Genomic DNA, 15,154 nt, shown 5'->3' with positions numbered 1-15,154 from the left:
AAATTTTAACTACATAAATAAAAGAATTATAATTTTAATATAGATCTAAATTATCAATTTAAGATTTATTCATAAAAAGAGCTATGCCTACCATCACTTGAAAAAAAAAAGACTAAATAATTTATAAAAAATAAATCAACTCTATAAACATAATAAAAAATAAATTTAGTAATACTAAAAAGATCCAATGAAGCATTACCAAATAATAATGTGAATTTGATATATCATTCGGTTATCAATTCTATTTTTAAAACATAAAAATTGGTAAAATTTTGATAATCATTAAATGAACGGTACATATATCTAATATAAAGCCTACAACCCTTTAATTTGAATTGTACCAAATAATAAACTTAAACATAGATGTATATTTGCAGTTTTTACTTTTGCAAAATAATTCATAGAGAAAAATAGTAGATGCTACACAAAATCGGTTTAATACATAGTTTGACCCCTGAACTTGTACCCTTTTACCCATCTAACCCTCAAACTTAACGTCTCACCTATCGAACCCCTGAACTTGTTAAATAACCCGATTTGACCCCCGAACTTAATAAATACGTAAACATTGAACCCCTCCGTACACAATTTTTTCTAGAATGTTTCAAGTGACAGGTGGACACGAAGGGTTCAATATTTACATATTTATCAAGTTCAGAGGTCAAATCGGATTATTTAACAAGTTCAGAGGTTCGATAGGTGAGACGTTAAGTTTAGAGGTTAGATGGGTAAAAGGGTACAAGTTCAGGGGTCAAACTATGTATTAAGCCACACAAAATCTATTAATTTATTTGTCAAAATATAGCATGCATGAACATGATTTAAGAAACATGTATAACATATAAATATAAATACAATAAAAAAAAAGTTTAGCTTCGACAAATCAAACATTAATTTTAATATCATTTATGACAGTTTTTATAGGTGTAACCAACTATCAAAAATAAATTTTGTGTTTATCTTAGAATGCGTAATTATAACTGTCATATCAACAATCACTTGTATCCTCTGTTACCAATATAATTTCTTTAAAGGAATCAACTTTCGGAAATTCAAGCATACGAAATAGCAATTTTATAAATCATCTAATGCATGAAAGAATATATTAGAGAAAAGCTAAACATTATTCATATACCTGTTCAACTGCTGAAGTCCCGGCATGATTTTTTCTTTAATTTTTGACCAAAGGCTCATAACAATATTACTTCATGAGAAAAAAATTATAAAAATGTTAGTAAAATTAAAAATCCAAAACAAATAAATAATAAAATAATAATTCTATATTACTAATGATTATTATAGTATGATAACACAATTATTATGTGTATAAGAACACGTAATCATCACTCGGGTCGCAAAATCATAGAAATCATATACATCAATTTTGGATACACACTTGAATTTTGGTACTGATACATACCAACCACAAATGTTCCTTTTTTGTGGTTGCCAGATCAAATAAATTATGTGAACTGAAAGTCACCATAATAAAAAAAAATTATGTTTAAAACAATAGCTATAGTTTTTCTTAAGATTTAATAGACACTGCCAATTGAGTAAGGTCCATACCAATTGTCTATACTAAAAACAAAATATGAAAACTTTACTCCATTTTTCCAATTTCAATGTAGCCATTATACCCAAGACGATAGTTAACTTTTTTTCTAATTTTTTCAGATCTTTATATTTCTTTCTGTCCCTATCCCTATTCTTCTCCTTGCCCCTTTCCCTGTAAGCTTCCCTCTCCGACTCCTTTTCCTTCACTCGCCGTTGAAGTATAACATTAAACAATATGGCTACATTAAAATTAGAAAATTGTTGTAAATTTTTCAGATTTTGTTTTTAAGTATAGAAAATTGATGTGAGGAGTTTTTTCGATAATTGTGATTATGAATTGGTTGTCATTTGAGTTTGTGTAAGATTAGTATACCTATTAATTAGTAGATAGATTAAAAAATCAATATAAATTGAAAATCATGATTGAAATTTAATTAAAATAATTAGATTAAAATAAGTATTTTATAGAAAGTGGGAACTAATAAGAATACACTATTTGGTGAGATTGAATGTGTGAGCTCTGTTGGTCCTCTCAATTATATAAGTATATAGATTATTTGTAATATTTGTTTTTTCTATTATTTTTTCAGTATTTTTCTGTAAATAAATAAAGAATAATTATTTGAAAAGAACGCCCAAGTTTAGTTTAGAGAAGTTAGGAGCTGATTGATTTTACCAGCTGTTAAATTTTATATTACAGATCTAACAATAATAATAATAATAATAGCTAAACCGAGCCAATTCTACCCTCGAGTTGGTGTTAGTAATCAATTAATCTACATGCATCTTAACAATGAACAAGAAGCAATTTTTCATAAAACACTAAATGTTTTTTTTCTTTTTTTTTCTACTAGGCGTAGTGAACTGTAAATTACATAACACAATTCATTATAAAATTGATAATACACCTCGTATAAAGAAGATTTAACCTTAAAATCTTCCACTCTCGATCACAAATTACTCTTCACTATTTGAAATTTTCTAATATTTTTGTCTTAGTAATACAATTCATACAAAGTGCAATAGTATATATAATATAGTCCCTTAAAACCTATAAAAATCAATAATGATTCCACAAATTGGACAAACCCACTTCAGATAAATAGCTCTCGGAGCTTCCATCTCCTAAGCTCGGACCATTAGGATTGGTTTCCATCTTGGTAAGCTGATTCAAAACAGCTTTAAGCACACTTTTGTCACAAGAAAAAGTGTCTAAATTACTATGATTATAGGTTCCTATTTGTCCGAATGGAGTTGAGGCTGCACTATTTTTGTTAATGTCCATTGGATTGTTGTTGTAAGGGAAAATATTAAGGTTGTTTTGAGATTGTGTAAGAATGGAGAAGCAGGGCACTTGCTTGTCATGGTCATGGTGATGATGTAGATTAGGTTGAGTTTGGTCGAATGTGATGTAGGAATCCATTAATAATGGAAGAAATGAAGTGCTTGTTGTGTCATCGTAGCACCTTCCTCCCATGCTACTTATACCATTGCCTCCCATTTCTTTCTTTTTGTAGAACATTCTACATAACACCCAATCCTCCTACAAAAACAAAATCAATAATTTTCACCATAATTATTATAATTATCTATGAAATTACTATTTTTGAAGAGTACGAGTTTATTTGCATTATTTATAAATTTTGAAGGTCCAAGTGGAAAATAAAATATTTAAAAAGGCTAATGTGGTCTTTCTAAAAAATTTAAAGGAGTTTTTTGCACCTTTGATAAAAAAAACTCAATATTTTTCTAATTAAAAAACAAAGAAAAAAATAGTAAATCTTTAAATTTAGAAGGAAAAATAGGTAATACTCCCTCCGTCGCACAAAGATAGGCCACCTTTCTATTTTTGGCGTCTCAAATTATAGGCCACTTTCTAAATTTGGTAAGCAACTTAAAAACTCAAAATCTTATATACCCCTAATAAATATGCCTACTTATCCTTAAATGAATTAATGACTTCATGTTTCAATACAAAACTCACCAATAAATAAATTAGTCATTAATTATTATTTATATATCTAAATATTATAAAGGATAAAATAGAAAGTCTAATAAAAAAATCTAATTTTAACAAATTTAACTATATTTTTTTTAAATCTTGTGTTTGTCTAAATGGCCTATCTTTATGGGACGGAGGGAGTAATAATTATGATGCGATTCTTATTCCATAATGTGTATATTAATTAAGAGTGAAAAATACTCTATTTCAAGAGACCAAGTAAATTTATTTAATAGTGAAATTACATAATGGAAAAGAATGTAAACCTTATTAATTTATGTTAGTTTAGTAATTCACTTATAATAGAAATGTACTATTTTATTAAAACTATTAGTAAAGATCAAATAAATAAAATGATAAATCCATGATAATGTATTTATATTATTGCTTTTTATGTTATTTGGTCATTGACAGTTTTCTTACATTTAAGTGATCTTTTAATTATTTATTTTATATATATGTGTTCATTTTAAACATCGTCGTTTTATGCAATTAAAACGACGACGTTTTTTTTTGTAGTTTCATCGCAAAAAGAATATAAGTGTACAAACTAAATAGGTAAAAGATCATTTAAATATAAAAAATTTATTGAGGACCAAATGAAGTAAAAGATAATAGTATAGAAAATTTATAATGGATTATTCTAAATAGAATTCGGTAAGCATGTCAAACATCCAACACTCAAATATAAAACACTTATGCATATAAGTTTGGCAAAATTTATATTTGGGTCCTTACATTATAAAAAAAATGGGTTTTCTTATAAAGGGTTCTTGTATTTTTAATTTTATAAATATTAGATCCCTTCGTCATAAAAAATATTAATGGTGTCAAACAGACTAAAAAAGATTGAGAGACTTACTTATAAGAAAAATAAAAGTGCATGGACTCAATAAAAAAATATTTATTCCAGCCGTACTGACCGCATGGAATGCACATAATTCATTTCCGTGACAGAGTGCCCTAATGTCTATAAATTTAAAAATATAGTGACTACATTTGACAAATATAAATGGAGGGACACAATTTTGAAAATACAATAACATAGGGATCCAAATACATATTTTACCTATAAGTTATCCATTTGCAATTTTGGACATATATACATATAGTTGAAGTCAGTGTTATAAACTACAAATAAGTGCTTTTAATTATTACAGGCTAGGTAGTATGGATATTTTAGTCAATTAACATGTTCTATTTGAAAAATATGTCGGATATTTGTATTTGATAATTCAAACACAAAATTTTATTTTATATAATTTTTTTAATATAATTGTTCGTTGTATCCTTATTCAAATGTCATGTTTTTTTTTTCCGTATACGTGTCCGTGTTCGTGCTATCTGGATTACATATTATTATAAAGTATTAATAATTAAAAAGTAATTTGTTGTAATTTGTTATTTCTCTTTAAACTAATTATCTAATTCATTAGAAAAAAACTAATTATCTAAGTAAATGTTAGATAAAATTTATACATTAAGAGCTCACTAGTGTTGAAATCTGTATTATTATTTACATAATCATGCCTTACAGCTGAAAAAATAAAATGACATAAGACCTTTAATTATAAAATGAATTAAGGATATATCACCATAGATCAGCCACTAAATATCATCTCTCTAGTGGTTTTAATTTTGTAGTAAAATATGGGTTTTAAGAAGAAGACAAATTGAAGGTAAGCATCAAACATCCATCAAAGTCAAAGAACATTTCTTAAATAAAAAGGAAAATAATTAATAAGATGCATCACATGATTCTTGCAATAGTACATTTGGAATTGATAGTTTGCATAAAAAATATTAAATGAAACTTAGACCAAATCATTTCCATTTTATAATTTTTCAAGACTTGAAACTAGATAACAAATAGTTAGTAAAGACTATTCTATATAAAAGCTTGACATAAAAAATTGAGGCAACTAGAAATTTCAAAATTAGTATGGTTTATTTTGATAGTGATTTTAAGATATGAGAGAATTAATTGTTTTTACTATTAAATAATTCAGTCTAATAATTTTAATAATTAAACGATTATAAATTGAATGGCTTTTTGAATAATTAAAATTGAATTAACAAATGAGCTCTCAATTTAGATTCTAATTGTTTTTATGTTCTCCTATGTTTGAGGAAGAATTCTTGATAATTTAATTACAGTAATATTATTTTTATATATTTTGCACGTGCCTTGTAATGTGTCACGCCAATATTAGTATAACTTTTAATTAGTTAAATAACATTAATTATTGATAAAGATTAGGTGTATGACAATTTTTTGAAGGTGATATTGATTTTTTGACGGGTGATTTAAGAGTTTTTATTGTAACCTATGACAATTTAATTTTAAGATTATTATTGATTAACAATATCAACATCCCACAATTTAACATGTGAATTTTTTAAGGTAATAACTAATGTTTCTAATACAATAAAAAGTTTCTATGTTATTATTCTTTATTTGCAGGAAATACAAAAACAATTCTTTAAATTATTCAAAAAGATCACATGAAATCTTTTTTTGACACTTGGACCCTTAATATTTTTAAATGGGTCATATAAATTCCCACACTTAAAAAACAATACATAAATTACTAAAAATATGAGGGGTCAAGTGGCAAAAAAATAATCTACAAAGGCTTAACTGCTTTTTCTGAAAACCTTAAAGGTTTTTCTACAATGTTTAAAAATAACTAAAAGAGCTTATATACTCTTTTTGAAAAACTTAAAGCGTTTTTTCTACCTTTCTCCTATTATTTTTATATTAAGATTAATTTAATATTCTATTTAATTATATTTGAAATAGTTTATTTTAGTTATTATAAAAAAATATTAATGTAAATTTGCATGTGCAAGTTCATCTCATCAGTGCCTTTATATATATTCTATTTTTTATGTGTTTTGTTCATGATGTAATGTGACATGTCAATAATAAAATATTCTTTAATCAAGAATTTACTTAACATTAAATTAAATATTTATAATATAATGATGAAATAATTATATTTTTTATAAATTATTAAATTATATTAAAACAACAAAAATAATAAATTATTTTATTCAGTTAATAGGATAGTTTCTAATTAATAATTAAATTATAAAATAGTAAATAATACATAGTTGATTAATAGAATATTTGTTTTCTTTGTAAATTATTAAAGCAGTATTGTAGTTGTAGTAATAGTTTATTGATTTTTTTAATATAACGATTGTATTCTAATTTTAGAAAACAAATTAAGTTACTATAAAAAAATTAAAACAAATATAAAAATAATGGTTCACCTGTTTTTTTACCGGTTCAATTTTTGGTTTCTTTATCGGTTTGATCCGGAATGATCCAGTTCGATCCGATTCAACCGTAAATTTCAGGCGTTTTTATAGTTTTAGATCGAATAATTGGTCGGTTTCCGGTTTAATCAGTTCGACAGGCCGGTCAGGTCCAATTTTTAAAATACTGGTTTATAGAACTAAGTTAAACTTATAAATGCTCTATTGAAGGAATATGTGTATAATATATACCTTATGTTGAGGAATTTTAGGAGGACCAAGAGGACCTTCAAGGCGAAATTCATGCATCACCCACTCACTTTTCCTTCCTTTGGGTGCCCTTCCTTGATAGAACACTAATGTCTTTCTCATGCCCACAAGACTGCCCTTTCTAAGGATAGGCCTGTCTTTTCCCGTTGCCTTCCAATACCCACTTTTTGTTGCCCTATTTGTCCTTAATCCTGTTGCATATTTACGATCTCTCTGGCTGTAAAAATACCACTCTTTACCTCCCACACAAGCTGTTTCTGCATAAATTGATTAAATCAATTAATTAATTAATATTTTTCTCAAACTGAAAGATAAAAGGGGCCAAATGGGTGAAAGAATGAAAAAACTTAATAAATTCAAATTTTTAACAAAATAACTCATACTTATAAAATATTAAAATCAAACTTTTAAAATAAAAGATTGACAACATATTTTTATTTAAAGTTTAAGAATTATATATTTAGTGCTTTTAGTTTTACTGTTGATTTTATTTTTTAATTTTATTGTTTAATTTTATTTTTTTCATATATAAATACAAATATAAAAAAATTTAAATTTTAAATATTTAAATTATAATTTTTTTTAATTATAATTTTTTTACTATTTATAAGTTTTTCTCTTTTTTTTAAATGGTTAAAGAAGTTATTTTTTAAATTTGTATAGAAAATATTTGAAAAACTAAAAGTTCACTAATTATATAAAATAGCTAGTTATTTTTTCAATTTTTATTAAAAAATATTTAAAGTTGAGATGTCAAAGAGATCAAATTGGAAGTTGGGAGGTCAGATGAGTAAAAAGTATAAATTTAAGGATTAAAATATATTTTAACTATTTGACACTTCAGCTCAAGTTTTAGGGTCTCACGCGCCATTTTTTGATTGTAATCAAATGCTTGTTCCATATGGACAATGAGAGATTAAATAATTATAAAATGATAATTTCAAAAGTTAAATAAGTAAAATTTATAAATCGGGGTGTCAAAACGATATATTAAGCCAAATTAAAACGGTAATAATTGTTAACATTAATTTACAGGAATATAATTAAAAAATTCAAAATTGATTTATTGTTGAGAAAAATGTTAGGATATATTTATATATTTTTGGGTTAATACCTTAAACACTCGATTTTTTAACCTCTTTTCGATCTTACCGTGACGTTAAAAAATTATCAATTTTATCCTATTTAGCATTTTTGTATTTCAATTGTACCCTGAAATATTAAATTGACCTCTTTTTCATTTGGAAAAAATTTAACAACGTGTTCCATGTCTAGCATATATTAATTATATGTGTCTAAAATTTATTTAGATTTAGTTAAATTAATTAAGAATTTAAAGTAATTTTAATTTGATTATATTTTTTAGTTATTTTTTAAAAATTAAGGACTTATTTGTACTTTTTTGAATAAAAAATAATTTAGTTTTATCTTTAGATTTAGTTAATTAAATTATTTCATTATTTAAGTAAAAACAGAACTGAAAAATTGGCGTACAATTAAACCGATAAAATGTAAATAGGGTAAAATTGACAAATTCTCAATATTAGAATAGAATTGAAAAGAGTTTAAAAAATCAGGATTTTTTTACCATTAGTCCTATATTTTTTTGTGTAATGCATTATTTATGGCACATTTTTAGTGGTGGAGATTTTTGTATGCACAAATTACTTGAAAAGAAAAAAGCTAAGAAAACTAAGAAAATTTTATTATCAAAAATATTAATTTATAAATTACACTTATTACTATTTTTTTATTTGTGTTTTTTATTTTTTAGATATATATTACTAAAAAAGAGACCTCCCAAGCTTTTTTCACTCTCTATCGTCAGTTGGTGGAACTACTCTACTATCAGCCAGGTAAAATTAAACTGTATTTTTTTTTAATTTAAATGATCAACTACGAACTGGTGTCTTGCTCTGACTGATACCGACATTTTAGTTTTACATTCTATAAAATCAAAATATTTTTTATATTTTTAGTCGCTGTTAACTGTATGAAATTTCATTTTTAAGTTTTTCCGTCCTACTTACGCATTGATAATTTAATTTGTTAAGTGAATGTGTAGTTGGATGATTCGATTTATGGTTGTTAAGTTTATTTTTTTTATTTAAAATAGTTCATCATGTTTATGAGATGACTTTTTTTTATATTTATATATCATTATTTTTTGGTAAAATAAAAAAATAAAAAAAATAATCTAAAAATTAATCATGAAGATTTTTGTACAGGCAACACGTGTTGGCAACTTGGCATTAACAGGACGCATTAAGACTAAGATTGCTGACTACAATACAATTATTTTGATGTGGTTGAGAGGTCAAAATCTGTCTATTAATAGAGAATTATTGAAGGGATTTGTATAATACTAATTTCTAAATAAATAGTAAAACTAGAATAAACTAACGAATGATTCATCAATTAAATATAAATATTATCTTAAAATTTATTAATACTATTTCAGTATCAAAACCTAATAAAAATCTAAACTCCAACTTCTTTCTATCAGTTTTTTCTTCCAACTATTTGGATTTTAAAAATGAAAAAAAAAAAATATTCAGATTTGATCCAAAAATCATCATTTCTTCGCCAATACATCTATATATATATACAATTTTTATTTATTATATATTAGTACCAATATTATAATGGAAATTTGTTAATTTTAAATAATATTATGACATTTTTTAGTATTTGAGTATTGCTCTTTAGCTAGATCGAGGTTTTTAAATTTTTAGATTCAAATTTCTTGATAAACTAAAATTGTCGTCATAGTATTGAAATATCTGTAAAATTGACCAGGGTGAAGAAGAAAGTTTTAATAAGAGTATATATGATACTTAAAAATTCTCAACAGTTAAATTAATCGATTTATTATATTGTCAATATTTTATTTTAATTTTACGTTTGGCTGTTTTGTTTTTCTTTAGATAGATAAACACATATTATTTAATTTTTTATTATTTTATATGAGTTGATGTACAACATCGCTATCTTAATATATCTAATTTTATATAAAAAATATTCAAAATCTAATAGTAAAGATATACTGTTCATATATTTTTAAATGAAAATATTAATATAAAATAGTATATTTTAATAACAATTAAATGGATTTCAATAAAATAGACCTTTCATATAGTAGTATTATCTATCAATTTTATGACTAATTGTGTTCTTTTAATTTATTATTTATTTAAAAAAAACAGAACTATAATTATTTGAAGTGATTAGCTATCACAAAAAGATTAAGATAAAAATCAAATTGATATTAACTAAAAAATTCGCTGACTCAATCTTGTAGATTTTTGTTAAAATATAAAATATAAATTTTCAACTAATTCTAGTAATAACTTAGTTAAGTCAAGTAAAGTAAATAAAAATGTAATTATATAAAACTAAAAATAGAATAATTTAATGATTTAATGATTTCAATACTTCACTTAATTGTAAGAAGGGTTTGGTTAATGGATTTTGAAGTAAAGAAAAAGAGTAACATATATATATATATATATATATATATATATATAATTCAAATATAGTTTAATCTAATTAATAATTTTAATTTGATCCGATACATGCGTGTGGTGGCCATAAATCAAATTTATCTGTTTCGTTTTCACAACTTTGGTTAATAGGACAATGCCAAGAGTGTCAATTTCTTTCCAAAAGCTTTGAATATGATATGTTTTAACGTTTTCATATCATATATTTTGTTGACCTAACTAATTTTTTAATTTTTTATTTAATTAACATATGCAATTTGAAATTTTCATTGGCACTCAAAAAGTAGGTGGTTGAAAAATATTTCACCTAAAATATGGAGTGATTTGTCAATCTTTGTATTTATAAGTTATGTTTATATACTAATTTTAAAAATTTATATATTTTTTTGTATATGAAAGAGCGTGAACTTTTAAATTTTATAAGAAAAACTGAACTCACAATTTAATAAAATATTGTCTAATACATACACAATTTAAGATAGTCCTCATTGGTTGATGAGGATTACTTTGTTATCGTTTTTTTTTTACAAAACTTTATTATCATCATCTGGGTCAAAATAAAATAAGAAAAGGATGACTTCTTATGAACTCCTATTTGTTTATAATTTTGCAATTAAATCCTAATGCTTAGGACTAATTTTTGAAATTTTAATATATTTAAAAAAAAATTAGTAAGTCTAAAAACAAGTACACTGACAATTAAAAAGTTATACATATATTTGAATTTTATTTAAAAGATTTACTAAAATTTTGGAGAGGTGGTTTTTGGTCAATTTTTGCTCAAAAATCACCTCCTCACACTCAAATTTTCTTATAAATTTCTTGAAATAAATGATTTTATTATATAAGTAAGTTTATTGTTGTCAATTTTTATTCCAGCTAATGGAAAAACTCTTCCTTCTCTCTCATCTCTCTAAACTCTCTCTTTCTTTTTAAAAATCCTAGCCGCAACAAAAGGAAGGTGATTTTGGCCATTTTTTGGTTCAAAATCACCTCCATACCTTCTCGTTTTCTGTTCAAATCTCGTATTTAGTTTATTTTGCGTCAATAATCACAGATCTGAGATCTGTTGGTATTTTTATTTCTTCCTTTATGGATGTTTTGTCTTTCTTTGTGGAGTTCTGGTTCTTACCCTTTATGGGTTTTGCTATTTCCTTGATGGAATTATCTATGGAGTGTAGATCTGAAGTGCTATCAGTAGAAATTTTATTTTTAATATTCTCTCAATTGTACTCATTCAAAGACCAAAGAGTCGATTTGTGGTTTAAAATAATCTTCGAGTGGAGCGGGCGGATCGCCGACTTACATATCCAAAGAGCTCCGTCAATGCGATTGAAGAAATTAGATATGATTTTCTGTTATTTTACTGATATTCTCTTATTGTACTGCTTGAATGTATTGATTTATTCAATATATGATCAAGTTGTATTTTTATTTCTCTATTAATGAAATTTTCATTATTCTCAAAAAAAAAATGTGAAATTTTTAAAAGATCGTCTATTTGAAAAGCTAATTTATAAATTAAAATTTTTCAACTTGATTATTGTTTCTTAAATTTTAGATTTATTACTTTTCTTTTGCAATTATTTAGATCTATTATTATCTTTTAACTAGATTTAATATTTAGATCTAGTTATTTTGACTTTATATACTATATGTTTTGTAAATATATTTGGGTGACTCTCGCAGGTTAGTTTAACTCTATTCGATGATTATATTTTTACAGCTCTTATTATCTTTTTTAGAATAATTTACTCAATGTGTTGAAAAACCGTTCATGTCATTTTCATTATTATTAATAAAAAATTTATTTTTTGAGATAAAAAGAACTAACAAGGAATAAAGGATACTAAAAGCTATACATATTTTGAAATTTATTTAAATCATTTACTAAAAATTAGTAAAATATATGCTTTTATAAGTCATTTATAATAATCTGAAAATATTCATAAAAAAAAATCTGAAAGTATTAATAAGTACTCCCATCATTGAAACTTCTCTTCATTTTAATATTATAATATAAAAAATTAATATATTTTTTCAACTGATTTGGTGGTAAATGGTTATGAATAAAGGGTCAACGCGCCCCCTAAACTTGTAACACGAGGTCATCTAATTTAATTTATATTTTTTTGAGCAATTAACCCCAAAACTCTTCAATTTTGGGTCAAATAACCCATAATTATATTTTTAAAATGTGTAAAATATAAATCGGAGGCGATGGATGCAAAAAGATAATTAGATATTTCCCTAATTGTTGAGATATAATTATTCTAAATCTATTTTTTAAAATAAAAATATAAATTATGGGGTTATTTGACCCCTAAAATGAAGAGTTTTGTGATTAGTTGCTCAAAAAAATATAAATTAAGTTAGTTGACCCCGTGTCACAAGTTCAGAAGACGCGTTGATTCTTTATTCAATAGTTAATACATGAAACGCAATGTACTGTTTTGATATGAAAGAAATTTATGTTTCTTAAATGTCAAAGCCACAAATCCTAGATTAATTTTTAAACTTTTCTTAGAGATATATTATCACTATCTTCGAAATTTCAAAGTTTCCAATATTTGAACTTCCTTTTTATTAAATAGTTTGATAATGGCTAAATTAGAATTTATTCATGACTTCAGCACAAAGGTGAGAATTGAATTAGTAAAGTCTAAAATTATAATTTTTTTCTATCTCAAATTGATAAACAGTTTATATAAAAATAAATATTAAAAAATATAGTTTATTTAAGATAAATATATCAATTTATAAGAAAAATATTAACTATTAAGTTAAAGCAGGAAAAATATTAAAATATCTACTTATTTTTAAAGTAAAGTTTAACTATTAGCGCATGTGTGAGGGATTCAACCCAGTTTACTGTGGACGTTTATAATAATTCATTGGTATTTCTATATATATTTAATCTAGTAATTATTTTTACTTTTTAATATGTGACAAAGATAATTAATTTTGACTAGAATGTGCCAACATTAGCAAATTTTAGAAGATGTTGAAGTTATTGAAGTTTGATAGTTAGCATGTAAATGATTGCCAACCACAAAATTACATTTTTGTAGTTACTTATACCTATTTGTAGACCTCTTCTAAGTTGCTATCACCTCAACCTTAGCCAAAGAATAGAGAAAAAGACTATCATCAACTCTCTAGAAAATAAAATTAAAAAAAGAATGTTGCTCAATTAAAATGACTAAAAAAGTGCAAATAATTTTTACAGACAAATTAGTTTAGTGTTGAAATAATAATAATAATAGTACCTTATGAAAAACATAACAATTTTAAAATAAAAAACACAATAGATATAAGAGAAAAATACTATTACTTTCTAAAAAATACAAATCTAAGAATCATCCCGCTTCAACTATTAAGATAGATTTCTCTTCGACGCATTAAGTCAAAATTATTATTTTTCTAATATTTAAAGATTTATACTCTATTGATATTTTAGTATAATTTAATTAACTTTTTTTTAAAAATTTAGTTATCTAATATCTAAAAGTCATAAAAGAAGTTTCAACAAGTTTAGTTTACTAATACAAGGGTAATTGATCGCGAAAATCATTAAACTTTTAATTTATTTTATTGTGATCATTAAACTTTGATTTATTTTATTTTGACTATTTTTTTTTTCCAGAAATAGGAGCTTTTTGTTAGTATTAGATAGATATAAGGTTATATCAACCTAAACTGACTACACTGAAATTCGAAGCTGAAACTTCAAAAGTATACAAAGTGGCTAGCCTTCACTAGCGATTATGTATGAATTTCATTTCATTGAAATCTTCCATAGTCATTAGAATAAAAATCTAATCATCAAAATGAATCAAAATACGATAATCAAACATAAATACGAATAAAGTACAATAACGGACAGAATCTATCACGCAAACGTATACTCGAAAAAGATAGTGATCAAAGAAGAAAAACAAACCAGGAATATCCCAAGGTTCAGATTTGTTGAGATCGACTTCAATGAAGAGAAGCGAATCGGAATGAGTAATTTTCTTGAGCAAGTAATCACAAACAAGTTCTTCATCTCGAGGGTGAAATCTAAAGCCTGGTGGCAACTTTGCCTCTACCATGCTTATGTTGCTCATTTTGAGATATCACAAGCAATCAAAGAAAAGAGAAACACAATTTTAACAAAATATGAAACAAAGAATAAGCCAATATGTATATATAAAGGAAGAGAAAAAGAGGTTCGTTAAGTCAACTAGATAGTTTTGGAATTATGATAATTCCGTGCAAGGGTTAGGGTTATTTTATGGAAAATATTTTTTGCACTAAAAAAATTAGAGTTAAAAAAACACATTAACTTAATTTTTAGAGAATAAAATAGTCATAAATATATTATGATTTAATAAATAACTATAACTATTTTATAAACTAGAATCCTTTTTTATATATTTTAAAAGAAAATATTTTCAGAGGTCAAATTGAACTCTATTTTAATAGTTAATTTTTTTGACGAAGTAAACTTAAAAAGTTCATCAATATAATAGAATAATAGTGAATTTGATCAAACTTTGAAAAGAAATCAAATGTT

At 24.5% G+C, this 15,154-nt stretch overlaps 1 protein-coding gene across 1 annotated transcript; it reads right to left on the bottom strand.

Annotated features, from left to right (window-relative positions):
* Positions 1-2,428: 2,428 nt before the first annotated feature.
* Positions 2,429-14,835, bottom strand: LOC126667136 (NAC domain-containing protein 21/22-like). Its single transcript, XM_050360101.2, has 3 exons — positions 14,540-14,835; positions 7,076-7,350; positions 2,429-3,100 (listed from the first exon to the last, which is right to left on the bottom strand). Exons 1-3 carry the CDS (start codon positions 14,703-14,705, stop codon positions 2,618-2,620), a joined length of 924 nt encoding a protein of 307 aa, XP_050216058.1. The 5' UTR covers positions 14,706-14,835; the 3' UTR covers positions 2,429-2,617.
* Between the last annotated feature and the right edge of the window lie 319 nt (positions 14,836-15,154).

The sequence above is a fragment of the Mercurialis annua genome, linkage group LG2 (genome assembly GCF_937616625.2).
Source record: "Mercurialis annua linkage group LG2, ddMerAnnu1.2, whole genome shotgun sequence".
Taxonomy (NCBI): Eukaryota; Viridiplantae; Streptophyta; class Magnoliopsida; order Malpighiales; family Euphorbiaceae; genus Mercurialis; species Mercurialis annua.
The sequence above is the reverse complement of the archived record's forward strand: the minus strand, read 5'-3'. Positions and strand labels throughout refer to the sequence as shown.

Excerpts from the sequence above, each read along its gene's own strand:
- LOC126667136 (XM_050360101.2), bottom strand. The coding sequence starts at position 14,705 with ATGAGCAACATAAGCATGGTAGAGGCAAAGTTGCCACCAGGCTTTAGA. Across the intron at positions 7,351-14,539 it reads TGAACCTTGGGATATTCCTG|AAACAGCTTGTGTGGGAGGT; the intron begins GTTTGTTTTTCT and ends CAATTTATGCAG. Across the intron at positions 3,101-7,075 it reads CTAAAATTCCTCAACATAAG|GAGGATTGGGTGTTATGTAG; the intron begins GTATATATTATA and ends TTGTTTTTGTAG.